Source organism: Phalacrocorax aristotelis, chromosome 10 (assembly GCF_949628215.1).
Source record: "Phalacrocorax aristotelis chromosome 10, bGulAri2.1, whole genome shotgun sequence".
Lineage (NCBI taxonomy): Eukaryota > Metazoa > Chordata > Aves > Suliformes > Phalacrocoracidae > Phalacrocorax > Phalacrocorax aristotelis.
In genome coordinates, this window is record NC_134285.1 from 17,410,079 (window position 1) to 17,425,230 (window position 15,152).

General features: G+C 45.6%; 1 protein-coding gene across 3 annotated transcripts in view; it reads right to left on the reverse strand.

Moving 5' to 3' along the window:
• The window catches only part of SLC39A13 (solute carrier family 39 member 13), a 22,161-nt gene extending 7,136 nt beyond the window's left edge, over positions 1-15,025 (reverse strand). For 2 of the 3 annotated variants that reach the window (XM_075105396.1, XM_075105393.1), the window contains exons 1-5: positions 14,919-15,025; positions 8,050-8,349; positions 7,475-7,588; positions 5,680-5,801; positions 4,258-4,410 (exon numbers count right to left, since the gene is read on the reverse strand). In XM_075105396.1, the coding sequence (XP_074961497.1) occupies positions 4,258-4,410; positions 5,680-5,801; positions 7,475-7,588; positions 8,050-8,317 (657 nt within the window). In that variant the 5' untranslated portion in view covers positions 8,318-8,349; positions 14,919-15,025. Of the gene's footprint in view, positions 1-4,257; positions 4,411-5,679; positions 5,802-7,474; positions 7,589-8,049; positions 8,350-9,515; positions 9,625-14,918 lie in introns of all 3 variants that reach the window. The other variant, XM_075105395.1, reaches the window with a different exon arrangement.
• Between the last annotated feature and the right edge of the window lie 127 nt (positions 15,026-15,152).

The following is a 15,152-nucleotide window of genomic DNA, read 5'->3' on the forward strand; positions in this document are numbered from 1 at the left end:
AAGAAGAAAGAAGAAAGAAGAAGAAGAAAGAAGAAGAAGAAAGAAGAAGAAAGAAGAAGAAGAAAGAAGAAGAAGAAAGAAGAAGAAGAAGAAGAAGAAAGAAGAAGAAGGAAGAAGAAGAAAGAAGAAAGAAGAAGAAAGAAGAAGAAGGAAGAAGAAAGAAGAAGAAGGAAGAAGAAAGAAGAAGAAGGAAGAAGAAAGAAGAAGAAGGAAGAAGAAAGAAGAAGAAGGAAGAAGAAAGAAGAAGAAGAAGGAAGAAGAAAGAAGAAGAAGAAAGAAGAAGAAAGAAGAAGAAGAAAGAAGAAGAAAGAAGAAAGAAGAAGAAGAAAGAAGAAGAAGAAAGAAGAAGAAAGAAGAAGGAGAAAGAAGAAAGAAGGAGAAAGAAGAAGAAGGAGGAAGATAGAAGAAGGAGGAAGATAGAAGAAGGAGGAAGATAGAAGAAAGAAGAAAGAAGAAGAAGGAAGAAGAAGAAGAAAGAAGAAGAAAGAAGAAGAAAGAAGAAGAAAGAAGAAGAAGAAAGAAGAAGAAGGAAGAAGAAAGAAGAAGAAGAAGGAAGAAGAAGGAAGAAGAAAGAAGAAGAAAGAAGAAGAAAGAAGAAGAAAGAAGAAGAAAGAAGAAGAAAGAAGAAGAAAGAAGAAGAAAGAAGAAGAAGGAAGAAGAAGAAGAAAGAAGAAGAAGAAAGAAGAAGAAGGAAGAAGAAGAAGGAAGAAGAAGAAGGAAGAAGAAGAAGGAAGAAGAAGGAAGAAGAAAGAAGAAGAAGGAAGAAGAAGGAAGAAGAAGGAAGAAGAAGGAAGAAGAAGGAAGAAGAAGGAAGAAGAAAGAAGAAGAAGGAAGAAGAAAGAAGAAGAAGGAAGAAGAAGAAAGAAGAAGAAGAAAGAAGAAGAAGGAAGAAGAAGAAAGAAGAAGAAGGAAGAAGAAGAAAGAAGAAGAAGAAAGAAGAAAGAAGAAGGAGAAAGAAGAAAGAAGGAGAAAGAAGAAAGAAGGAGAAAGAAGAAAGAAGGAGAAAGAAGAAGAAGGAGAAAGAAGAAGAAGGAGAAAGATAGAAGAAGGAGAAAGATAGAAGAAGGAGGAAGATAGAAGAAGGAGGAAGATAGAAGAAGGAGGAAGATAGAAGAAGGAGGAAGATAGAAGAAGGAGGAAGATAGAAGAAGGAGGAAGATAGAAGAAGGAGGAAGATAGAAGAAAAAAGAAGAAAAGGCGGGGTGGGGGTGTTACTGAGTGAATAATAGAATCAGAGTCTGGCTTGCTATGGCTTGCTTTCTTTGCAAGCACCTACTTTGCTCACTTCCAGCCAAAACTGTTTCCCTGCATGCCCCTTCCCCACCCTGCACTGCATGACAGCTACTTCCCCACCAGGCAGGGGCAGTGAGACTTACCTGCTGATCTGCCAGCCAGGTGGACCTGCCAAGCAGCATGCAGCATCTAAGTTCTGCCAGAGTTTTTCAATAGGGCATTAATTTGCACTCCTCCTCTACCACCGTGCTGGTTTTTATAGAACTTGCAGAAATTTGATTACCCTCAAGACTTCTCTCCTGAACTTGAGTAAAATTAATTATGGGTTCAAAAGGTCTTGAAAATGAAGGGCAGAAGAGATGGACAGACAGATGGTAACAACTTGTGTCGTTATCTAAGGAAACAGGCTAACAACATAGGAATATTTTGGTAGTTTTGGTAATTTCCCTCCTACCAAAAAGACTATTAAAATACACAAGATTATATGCTCAGAAGGTAGATAGTTCAAACTACACACATTAACTCATTAGTTTCTACTTCACACGTATTGACAACAGTCTATAAGACTGAACAGGCATGTTAGGATTTTAAAGCTAGAAGGGCTCTCCATGGTTATCTAGACCTTCTACGTAACACAACTGGAAGAATCTCATTCAATTTCTGCAGGAAGCCCATTGTTTCTTACGCTACAGTGTACTTTGTAGAAACAATGGGCTTAAATCACTGCTTAAAGCTCATGAGTGACAAAGAATCTACTATGCCTCTAAGGTATTTTGGTCCACCAGCAAGTTACCCTCAGTTACGTAGTCGTCATTCTAGTTGGCTACTGTTTGGTATAGCTTTAACTATTAAAATTTAGTCATGCCTTTTACATGGGTATTTGTATACTTTAAGTCACCCCTAATCTGTCAGATCTACAGAAAATAACCTTTTATCACGTACTGCAAACCTCAAAATAATTATTTCAACACTTTCCTGACCCTTTTACAAATTATCAATAGTATTTTGGATATGGTGAATAACACTGCTGGGAAAAGTCAGGTAACTGTTTCATTATTGTTACATAGAAAGAGGAACGCTTGCCTCTTCTCTTACATACTATTTCCTACTCATCCATCCTCCAGGCTGTAGCATCAAAATGGAAGAATATGTTCAAACAATTTCCTACTGTGATTCTCTACCTTTTTCCAAGGCATTGACCTCCTAGAAACTGTCTCTATCTTGTAAATATGATCTGCATTCTTTAATATATTCTGTAATATTTGCATGTATCAAAACATGTTAAAACTTCAGCTTTTTTGATGAAGTTACTTGGTTACACTGACCTCATGCAGTCACAATCTAAGTAATGTAGTATCTGCATATGTGAAGATACACTGTTATAAATAATCACTTAGAAAAATCATAAACCACCAGTGAACAGATTTGAGGGGGGCTGCATTAATCCACCCTGTTTATAATAACTGATTTTTAATACAGCTAATATTAGCAAACTTGATTTTGCGCAGTACTAGTTTTGTTAGAATGTGGGAGAAAGTTATGTTTTATATACATTTGCCAGTGTCACTACCTTTATCAAACAATCTCATGACTGAATAAAAGGCGGGGGAAAATGGCTGGTTGATGAGAATTTATCTTCCATAAGATCATATCAATTAGCATGAATTACATTATTATTTTTTACATCAGGCCCTGAACAACTGTGTCCCCTGTCAGTGTTGCATTTCTACTTGAAATCAATGGCAGCTCGACCACCCTCTAAGTCCATAGTTCCTTATATAAACCTTTCTAAAATAATAGCACAATGTTTCATAACCCAGTAATATTGGTTTCTTCACCACTATCACCTTTAGAAACATCAGCGTGGCACCTTGCAGTTTATGCAGTGTTCTGTCCAGATTACATGAATATCAAAAATACCCAATGACCTCAGCATATCTTTCACATTGTGTAATAAGACCTATAAAGTAATAGCAAAACAGATTTAAAATAGAAAGACTGAAGAGCCTCCGACTGACCATATACCCAGGTTTGGGCTAGTTCAGGCAAACACACTTCCTGTTCATAGTTACTCTCCTAGAATCTTGCACTTTTCCATGGCCTTTGAGACTCGAATTAGAGGTCCTCCTTCACCAAAGCAGTAATTTACTCTCTTGCTTGTAATGTTCACCCAAACAGGGGTTTTCACATTGCAAGGATAGTAACATAAAACTGAAAGCAAATCCAATCTAAAGGCTGGCTACTGCCCAATGGTACAGTACTGTTTTTCCCTCCTCCACCTCCTATCCTATAAGCTTGCTGATCTACCTTATCCCAGCACTACAGGCTACCTGTCTACATGCCAGGCTGATTCAAGAAGGTAAGTTAGGAGAGAAATGAACCTATGGGGGTGGGGGAAGAAAAAGATCATTTTTTGCCTGTGTAGCTCCTAGAATAGGCTTCCTGTGGGGTCAGATGAAGTCCAGTGCAAAGGAAGCAATGGGAATTACCGGTTTGGAGGCAGAAGTGGACAAGAGGCCCTTTTTGGCAGCAGATAAACTGCTGACCTGAGAAACTGAACTTTTTTAAGTTTTACAATGGATAGCTTCAACTGTCCAAAAAGTGCCTTAGAATGAAATGTGCAGCTCACAATGGATACAACGGAGGCACCAGAGAACATGGCACAAAAATTTAAGCAAATAAAGATATAATGGCTATAAGATGTAGAGTAATAAAATGTAAAAGTACTTTGGTCTCAGGATTCAGCCAAAAAGCACATCAGACTTATGCCTTCACAATAATGACTTTGCCTCTTCTGCATAAGCTGTGCAAGATTTTTCTGAGTCTGCTATTTCCTCCCCACTGTAACTTATACAGACACTTTGAGAGACCCAAGTTAAGCACAACTCACTCAAATACAGAGTTCCCCATTCAGGCACAGTTCTTTCCACAGACAACTCACCCTCCTGACTGAATTTTAAAATATGTGCCCCAAAAACATAAGATGCGAAGCATCTAGGAAAGGTCAGTTTGTGGGTCTCCCACCTTGATTCTGTTGTCTGTTGGGCAAGACTGGAGAGAGGAGCCATTACACTGAGTTGAACCTGTTCCTGCTCTTTGGGATTGGCCTGTCACCTTTGAAAGGGGGTAGCCGCTTCCATTGGGAATCTTTCCAGCCAGTGCTTTGGAATCACAGCCCTAAAAGAGGGGAAAACAATTGTCATTGCCTTTTTGTCAGTGATGAATGAGCATGAATCAGGGTCAGAAATCCAATCTTTACCCTTAATCCTTTTGTCTTTACAATGCAAATCAGCAACTTTGGTACCCCAGCCTAATAACAACTGCCAGAAATGAGACAGATGTTAGAGAGCATTTTGTGACATCTGCACTGTGAGACAAGAACAAAGACTTCCCCAATCACCAAGAAAAGGAAAGTGGAAAGAGAGGAGGAATTGGAGTCACATCCCCTTGGCATGAGCCAGGTTTCACTGGAAAGATGAGGGACCGAGCCTGCTGGCAGCTGCTGCCCAGAAATATACAGCTCCATCTGGGCAGGGAATCAGGGAAAAACCAAAAGTCTTGCTCTCTCCTGTGCCTTAGAATAACTAACTCTAGAGAATTACTCTATAGCTGGGATTGTCAGCTTCCAAACAACAAAATGTTCATCTCAGACTACACTCTGTCAGTGACAAGATTAAGTTCCTTTCAGACTTTAAAGTCTCATGTTAAGTCAAAGAAACACCTACTTGCTCTTATGCAGTGCCTGACCTGCAGTTTCGCGTCTCAAAAGTCATGGCATAGCAAGGACTGAACAGTCTATAGGAGTTGCTGCTAGGAGTTGTGCAGATGTCTGAGGTCTACCTGCTCTCCCCTACCTTAGAATTACCTTCTGATACCTCTGTCTACGAGGCCCTTTGCAGGTGGGCGACTCTTCTCTGAACCATTACCTGGCCAACCATAAACCCCTTCTACCACACAAAGGTGCCCAGACAAATGCCTGGTCAGGCCATACCCAAGAAGAGTGGGCAGTGAGGAACACCTTCCAGAAATGGCTGGTCTTTGTCATGGCTGAGAACCCAGATGGGGAGTGAGTCACAATGGGTCAGTGGAACATGCATCATCAAGCTGTCGTCCCTAAAAGCGTACCTGAGCAAGAGTCTCAACTGCAGAGGACTCCAGCTCCCAGTCCCCGTAAAAGGGGGGCTCTCTTAAATACATACCACATCAAGAACAAAACCAGCTCAGAGGTGAGAAATTTCAGCTAAAACGACAAAACCAAAGCCTGGATATGAAACACCTTCTTCTAGAGCCCAGTGTGAAACAAGTGGCAAAGAGTTCCCAAAGGGCATTGACAAGCTACTCACAGCTTCAGGATCATTTGCTGAGCCTGTCAGATAGGGCAGATGAGGTGTTTAGTACAGCGCTCCAAACATAACAGCACTCCCTCCCCTCTGGCTGCTAACTTACCACACCAGGGCACTCCTCCTCTTCTTTCTCTAGGAAGATCTTCTCTAGCACCAGGAAGGTCAGGAAACCAATGATCACCCAGAGACCCAGAAGCTTCTGTTGCTGAAAGCTCTGCCCTTCTCCTGAGGGAAAAGGGAGAAAACTTCATGTCCCTGTCAAGTACACGGTGTTTCCCACATGTGAACCCACCCCACCCCAGAGAGTTTAATCAGCAGTTCCAAGACAAAAACCAAGAAACAACAGACAATGGAAACACCTCCTGTGAGGAATAAGGAGCAAACATATCTTACAGCAAATTAGCTTAACTTGCTCATTCTTGATCTAACAGCTATCCTGATCTCAGGACACTCAGGGTGAGAGCCCCCACCCTTTTGCTTCAATAGGGCAATCCAGAATATTTCCTGACAACACTGGGAATTTCCTTGAGCTCCAGAGGCAAGCGAAGATTACATCAACAAAAATCCTGCAGCTGTATCCACTGAGCAGCAAGCCCTGACATGAATTCTGCCATTAGTGGAGCTACAGACTCACCTTCCCCTTTCTGCCACACCTGGGTTAGTTATTAAGCCCAAAGCTATAAACTTTCTTTTCAGTTACAGCCAAGCTTGTGAGATATTCATCCATTCAGCCTTGCTGCAGAAATGGAGCTTGCATTACAGTGGAAGAACAGAACAACTCTGTAACCGGGCTTACATGGGTCAAGGGAACCTTTATGCTTCAGGACAGTCTGGCAGAAGCAAACAAGCTAGAGCAGGAAGACAGAGTCATTTGGGAACCACTGTAGAAAGGGGAAAAAAGGACAGGAGGTTGCACTGGCAGCGCCAGAGCCACAAGCAAGAAGAGGACCAAAGGCCCAGCAGATTTGAAATGCCAGGATGTAGGTGCAAGGAAGCCTGGGAAACCCAGGGCATCTTTTTCCCCTCTCACATTTTCAGTGGGGAAATGATTTCTTGGTTCCTCAACAGGTGGGATGCAGCAGCAGTTGCCTTCTATGCTATCAGTTTGCTGAAGCAGAGAGATACAATCACTACAGGGTTAAACAACCCTGGCTATCTGAGGGCGAAGGACATAAACACCCAAACAGTGTTTAGTTCACTGACGAACATGGGTTTCTGTCACCTGGATTTCTTTTTTTCTTCCCCTGCTGCATCTTAGTCATGGCTCTATGGACAATTTTCCATGACTTCTCCTTGAGCAAAGATTGAGGGCAATACTTCTGAGCTCCCATAGATCGAAGTACCCAGCAGAGGAGCCCCAGTTAGTCCCAAGAAAGAGGCTCTAGGAGTAACACTTGTTAGAGGGACAGATTTGTAGACAAGATGCATCTGCTCGGACAGAATCCCAACCTGAGATGGCGCACATGTTCATGTACCAGACCACACACACGTTCATAACTTTCCATTAGGTTAAAGAAGCATTCCCTTTCATTACAGAAAGGACAAAGGAAAATCAACAGAGATCTACAGGAGCCCAAGGCAAGATAGGAAAAGTTGATAGATGAGAAATCCATTGCAAGTTACTAAACGAAGAAACCAAGGCCAACTCAGGAAGCCTCCAATCTCAAAACCTTTGGAGGTCTGCAGAGTACAAAGATCAAGTATTACATATGTTTTTATTGTTCTTATATCCTTCCCTAGGTATTTTCAAACACATTATTTGAAAGAGAATACCAACCTAGACCAGTTTTGGGGCTGACCCAGCCTGGCTGGTCTTGTGTTTTTGAGATGGAACAGTCTCAAAAAAAGTAGCAGTAGGCATAGCACGGACTGCTTCTAGGCACATAAGGCTTTCATACCTGTTGTTGCACTGCATGTGTAGGCCCAGGCTTCAGGAAGCAAGTGCAGAAACACATTCCCCAGTAGCCCACCAATTGCAAAACTCAACAACTGCTTCAAACGGTGTGATCCAGCTACAAAAAAAAACACCACAACAAAACAAAGAAAAAAAAAAACACAAAAAACCTGATCACAAGTCATCCAGGAGCCAAAACATCTCCAGCCGAGATTTTGCACAAAGAGACCTAAATTGGAAGCATCTGCAAAGCAAGCTTTCAAAAGAGAGAGCTCCAGCTTATAGCTGGAATGCTACAAGAAAAAACCCTTGAACCACTTGTCTGGGTCAGCAGTGTGTGGGAGGGTCCTGGAGCAAGCAGGGTGCAAAGCAAAATACTTTTTGTACAGGCTCTGTCCAGGGCTTGCATTTGTTCAAGGGCTTCCTATCAAATTGCCAGGTATGGACTAAAGCACCAGAAATGGACCGTCTACTGCAAAGGACAATATTTCTGTGACAAGGTCCAGTTCATCACTGTGCTGTTGAGTCACAACCCAGGACTTTCAATTTCAGAAAGGCTAATGCAGGTAGCAGGCTTACCTTCTGACCGCAGAGCGGCACCTGTCTCAAATGGGATCACCAGCAAGGGGAAGACGCCACTCAGCCCCACTATGAATGAACCGATGAGGGAACAGATCCAGGCATCCAGCCGCTCGCTGCTGAAAATATTTCCCCAGGATTCTGCCTCCTTCTCACACAGAGGACCAGAACTGGCAGCAACATGACTCCTCAGGAGCTGCTGAGCTTCACAGGCCACGACCAGAAACAAGGAGAGTGTTCCATCAAGCAGAAGCTTTTGTTTTGTCATCGCTAAGTGGTCTCAGCCGGGCTGGCTGATCTCTGAAAAGAGCAGGGGAGAGCAGCTCTGAGAGCATGCCCAAGACTCCCTCCCACCATCCCAGAGGAAAGGCCTTGGTCACACCATCCCCGCTCTCAGCACCTTAACAGAGGTGCGTATCCCCACAACAAACATCTGAAACTCTTCCTGATTTCAAAGACCACTAAAGAACAGAGAGGCTGTTTGTTGTCAGGTGTATGAAAATGCACGTGAGACATCTGGCTTTCAGCATCTCCCCTTAGGTGGGCCGGGCAAGGACTCCAAGCAGCCTTGTCCTTGCCCTTCAGTGTCCCAAGGCTTCACAGAAAGGTATTGACCAGAGATGCTACCCAGATAAGTCTTCTCTTTGCCACGGAACGGCATCCATGTAACAAATTAGGACGCAAGACAGGCAACATAACAGAGGTCCATAAAATCATAAGTGGTGTAAAGACAGTGAACAGGGGTAGATTATTCACTGTCTCTTCAGACATAAGTGCTAACAGCCCTCACACGAAGCCAGTGAGGGTCAGCTTCAAAACAAAACAAACGTACGTGACTCTTCACCAGCAGGTAACTTGTGTGGTACTATTTCTCCAAAAATGATGGTAAATCTTACATGGATTCAACAAAAGACAGGACAAGTACTAGAAAGACAAATCTATTGATTGTTCATGGTCAGACAGCTCACATTAGTTTCAGGAAATCCCCTTATCTGCAAGGAGCTGGAGGCTGGAAGAATAGTTGGAAAATGCCATATATACTTGTCCTATTTTTATTCTTTCCTAGAAGGATACTGGCTTAGATGGTCTCTTAGTCAAAAATCAGCACAGCTGTTACTAAGAACTCTTCAGTCACAAGAAAACTGGAGAACAGCAGGCACGTTAGAAGAGGAAAATAAAGATAATTACAGAAAAGGAAAGTACAAATGCTCCTCAGTCTCCAGAAGAAAAAGTGAAATGTGACAAGCAAAATTAATTTGGAAATGGGAGTAAAGAGTGGGTTAGAAAAGAACAACTTGACAAGTGTTCACAAAACAGCTGTTGATTGGGAGAAAATAACAGCATTCACATGGAAGCATGTAAGAAACTAGTCAAAGTAATCTCTGAAGCATTAGTGACCATCTTTGAAAATTTACAGGAATATGGTAAGGCCACAGAAGGCTGGAGAAGCATCATGCCTCACCTACCTTTATATAAATAAAAAAAAAGGTGGGAGAAGACTTAAGAAGTTACAGACCAGTAACTTCAATCCTCTGAAAGATTCTTGATCAAGTTAAATGATCAGTTTGTAGTTACCTATAAGATAAGAAAGTGATAAAGATAGCAAAGCATTAAGTAACATCCAGACAGAAAGGGGCCTGAAATCAAGACAAAATCCAGGGTGTTGGAACCATTCTAAGGGCTCACTGCAGCTGAAAAGGGCAGGCCTGCCCCTTGTCCCCCCCTCCTCATCCCCATCAAGCACCCCCTTGCTGTGCTCATGCCTGACTCCATGAGTGAGCAGGGTCAGAACAAACTAGCAGGAAAAACTGGGTTTTTTAAAGGCTCGGCCCTTTTCCAGCTTCAGTCCCTGCACTAGATCACTGCAGGAGGAAGGCTCAGCTGCAGTGAGCAACCAGAAAGAAAAGTGAAGGACAGGGTCTCGTGGCTCCCGTGAAGGAGGACACTGAGCTCCAAGCATAGTGACCACAGACATCCGGAGCAGGCAGGATGCAAGAAGCAACCAGCGAAGATGCTGGCTTGGCTAGCTATGGAAGAACCACTAAAAGTTTTTGTAGCAAGATAACATCTGATCAAGTGTAAACTCTACTGACCCATACAAAACCCAGAACTTTTTTTTTTTTAACAAGAAAAAAAATCCTTCAACATAGCATAGCTCAGGATTTTATGGCATCTTATTGCAGTGTTTTGATCTGGCTGCAGGAACCCTAGACCTACCTATAGTATACTATCAAACCAATCTCAGTAAAGATCAGTACAAAACTGTAAACTAAGGGAAACAAAAAAAAAATCAAATGGACATGACAAAATAGTAACTCCAATGTGCCAGAAAAAAAACCTGCATACATGCATTACATTGATTCAGAAATTACTTCCAAGCCAGCAACATAAGCCTGCGACAGAGTAGGCAAATGACATCCTGGTACCAACGTAAGCCTGCTACAAAATAGACAAATGATACTCTGGAACATATTAATAGCTACAGTGTAGGTGTGACACAGAAGCAGGGATTCCGTTCTGCTCCACACAAGTGAAACTTTAACCTCCAGACTGTACTTGGCCTCACGTACACTCCTTCATAAAACAGATGCAAAAGTTAGAGGCATTCCAGTGGAAAGAAACAAAAATTAGAGTGTAGAAAGCATGACCTGGAAAAAGCAACTGAAGGACCTGGGTGTGTTTAGTCTTAAAAAGAACACTGAAGGGAACAGAACAGTCTGCATACATTAAAAGTCACAAAAAAGGGGAAAGCGCTCAACTCTTCTTCCACATTGTGGCATCAGCTCAAAAGGTAAACAAGATTCAGCCTGGATACAGAGAAACAAATGTATATAGTGCCAAAGTGATGATATAGTAAAACCGGTTATCTATGATGCAGAATCTCCAGCACTGTTTGTTTTGGTTTTCTCTTTTGAGAAAAAGAATAAACACCTGATGCAGATGCTGTTTCATTGCACAGACTAGATGGCTTCTTGAAGTCCCTCCAGTCCTACACCTGTGATTCAAGAAAGCCAGTGAGATCTTTTTTCTACCAGCAGGAATCTACCAAAGGGGGCAGGTTTTCAGCTGTAAATCACTACTGGCACAACCACTTAAAAAAAAATAGGGAAGAGGGGGATGGCTGCAAGGGACATTTTCCCCTCTCACAGCACTCCACACACCAGTTCAACTCAGACTCTGAAATTGATAGGTGCTCAGCTGCAAGGAGAGCCTGATGGGCCAGAGGTGCCACCCTCTGCCCCGCTCCACCACACAAACTGATCTGGGATACTGCCAGGCTCCCCTCACTGGGATCTGGGCTCCCCTCACAGCTATGCAAACAGACACACACAGCTATGGCAAAACTATGCCACCCACCAACCCCCCAAGTTTCTCCCGGGGAAAAACAAAATCAACAAAACAAACACAAGAAGATAGGAAGTTCTTAAAATGTTAGCTGTCCCCTAACTGAACAGTTTCTTCTGTCCTGAGTACCCATACAGGCTGAAGCCCTGGACAACAGAGGCATCTGCACAGGAAGGTGATGGGACTCTTCAGGCAGATTGCACCAGCCACAGTCTGTCTGCTTACTAGCTGCTGCATAACAACTTGCAGTTAGAGAATTTCCTGCTTAAAAAAAAAAAAAAAGACAGGCACCCCTTCCAACCCCAGAGCAGGCCTGATGGACATCCTCTTCCTTTGTGACACAATTAGACCTAGAAAATTACTGAGAACAGCTTACTGTGAGGAGCAGATAAAAAACAAATCAGGATTTATACAACCACCACATGCCTACGAGGAGGCAACAAACACACACAGCAAAACAACTGCTCCGCAGCTTGGCAATGATGGGAAGCGGCACAGACTGGCGGCTTCTGCAACACTGTCATCACAAAGTTAACAGCTTTTGAGAAAGCCTGGAAAAGAAATCATTGCAGCTCATGCAACAGGTCCATTTCTTCCATCTCGTTGTCCACGCTCACAGCCCACATCTGCTCCAATGGATACCTGAAAGGGTCTCTGAGACTAAGTGACCAAAATCTTGGAGAGGGGCAGTAGCATGCAGGGCAAATAGCATGTCCAGGGCTCAGAAAATAGGCTGCAATACCTGGCTGCATGTCCTTCTTCTAGCAGTAAAAGGGACCAGCTTCCTCCAAAAAGGGATGGTGTTGGACAACAAATGGGCATAAAGGGATAGAAAACTGATTCTCATAATTTTGTGTCAGTCAACTTTCTGTGGCCCATGGGTCTTCTCTTGTTACTCACACAGGGAAAACCAGTACATTTCTTTACATCTGCACTGCCTGACCCTCATTACCTTGTAGCTCAAGAACATCCCCATATCTCATGCAATAAATTCCTGATGCTTATAAAACATCTGTGAGGAACTTGGTGCATCATTGGTGCATCAGGACACACCTGAACTGATCTCTGTGCCAAGCTAATTATTTAGAGCATATTCCCAGCATTGGCTTCTTCCTAACTTATCATAGCCACTTGCTCTAAAACACACGCTTTCTATCTCTACAGCCCCTCTGCTCCTCTCTCTCAGTAGTACACACTCTTCATGAGATGTTAAGTTTACCTAATGTTTCTGAAGTCTCTAAATTCAAACAGGTTGCTCCTAGACAAATATTTAAGGGGAACAAAAGGAACAGTCAAGATGTTGTCCTAGGGAAAAAAAAAAGCTCAAGAGGGAAAATAATATCCTGCCACCACAGTAGCCAAGGGTGGAAGAAATCTTTACCTACCCCTAATTTTAGACAACAGCATCTGTTTTAGGAACTCAGCTAGAGAATGTCTTGAGAAATTTCTAGAGAAAGCAGCTGCAGGTTCTCAGAGGCGCCTGTGGCCACTAGAAGGGAGAGGCATAAGAAGGTTTATAGAGAGGTGTTTTTCTCAAGAAGGGTATATGACCTATTTAGCAACATGCATGGGAGAGAAACAGCCAGTGCAGCATTTACTCATCAGTTTTGACAATGCTGCTGTTCAGGATGACAGCTCCCAGCTGTGCCAGATGAGAACCCAGTCACCATTACCACTGGCAGCCCTCTCTGGAGCACAACATGTCCCACACAGGTCTCTGAGCTGCACATTCAAGAGTCAGGTCTAATCAGCTCCTTCTACAACAGCCTCAGGACTGGAATAACTGTGAGGCCTTCCCAGCTCAGGAAGAAGAAACTAATGAGAATTTGCTGTTTACACACCCCTGAGTGGGGGCCAGGGGTGGCTGCACACCAAGCCACGAGAAGAGCTCCTGCCCTACTCCCAAGAGGCTCCCGGGGCCTCCCCCACCTCACAGTGCTCACTGAGCACCTCCGTACCAGGCAGTGCCTGAGAAAACACAGAAAAAACTTTAAATGCCAAGGCAAAAACCTATCAGAAAAGAGAAAATCAAATATTGACACAACAACAATTCCTGCAGCAACCCATCTCCTCCCCTGCCAGACACTCTGCCTTTTCAGACCACACAGTTTCATCCCTGTCTCGGCACAATTGCTCATTGCTACACAATGACATCTTAGACGTTGCTGAGAGGAAAAAATATGGAAAAGTCCTTTTTGCAAGTGTTTTCCCTGGAAGCTGACTGCCTGGTCTTACAGTTGCAAGAGAGTACTGCATGGAATAGAAAAAAGTTCTTTTCCAGGGAGGAAGCATAATTTTCAGCCAAAAAATTCTCCATGAGCCACCTCCCTCCGTTAGCCCTGTGGAGAGCTTTGAATTCCTCCTGGAAGCCGTGACCTCGGTGGAGGCACAAAAGGTCTTGGGTTCCGCTCCCCCTTCTCCCTCAGTCGCGGCCCACCTTCAGGGAACGCGCTGCTCTGGTGGGACCCTCCCCTCCTCCTCCATCCCTCTCACAAAAAACAACCCACTTTGCACAGAGACTCACACTTCTGCGAATCATGCACATCACGGCACACGCAGCTAAAAGCTGGAGACACGCAGGATTAACAATGGGGTACCGCAGAGCAGAACGGATGACAGCGGGCAAACCCCAGAGCTGGCAAGGCAGGCAGCTAAACCACTGACGGAACACGAGCGTAGTTTGGGAGACAGCGACTCCTTCCCCATCCTACCCAGAAGGAAAGAGGAAAGTTTGCGGGCCGGGGAATGGCGTTCAGCCCCTCAGGGCTGGGTGAGATTTGAGAGAAATCACCGGGGGGGTGGGGGTGGGGGCCGAGGCAGAGGCCTGGCTGAACCCCCGCCCCGCCGAGCAGTCACCCGGTGCCGCAGCCCGGGTCAGGCTCCGGTAGAGCCCTTGTCCCCGTGAATGACGCCTGGCGGGACAGACAGCCCGGTTTTTCCACAAGAGAAATACTGACCGATGCGAAGTGAGACATATTAGCCGGGAGAGGTGGGGGGGGGGGGGATAATTAACCCTGTCCTCGCACCCTATTACACTAGGACGCTACCTGCCCCACCGGGTCCGTGGGCCCCCGCGGCCACGCAGAGCCCGGGCAGCCCGCGAAGCCTGTTCCCGCGGGGGAGAGCCGGGATAGCCTTCCCACGCCGCTCGACCCGCGGGGGCGGCGGGGAACGGGGCACCCCCCGGCACTGAGACCCTCCCGCCGCGGCCGGAGTAGAGACTCCCAAAAACTTTCTCAGCCGACCCCCCGGGAGCCACAGCGGCAGCCGCATGCCGCCGCTCCCCCAGCAAGCTGCAGCCGCGGTGGGCTGGACGGGGAGCACGCCGGGCCCAGGAGCCCGCCGCCTCACCGGGCCGGGGCACGGCTCCCGGCAGCGGTGGCCCGCCCAAGCCATGCCCCCCCACGTCTTTCCCAAACTTGCTCCAGGCCCCGCCGGTACCGTACTGGGCCCCACCGCCCCTCCTCACTCCGTCCCGGCGACCGCCCCCCACACCAGCTCCCTGATCGCGAAGCCGCCGTTACCGTGCGCCGCCGCCGCGCCCGGGCCCGCCGCTGCCATCCAGCCGCGGCTCGGCGAGGGATGTGCCCCGCCCGGCGGCCCCACAGCTCCGCCCCCCCCGGCTGGCCACGTCGGTGCCGGCCTCCTCGGCACCAGCGTCGCCGGCCCGGCAGGGGCCCGCCGCGCGCTTCCGGCCGCCGCCACTGGGGGGGGGCGGAGCGGGGCGGGCACCGGGGCCCCTTCCCGTCCCCCGCGCC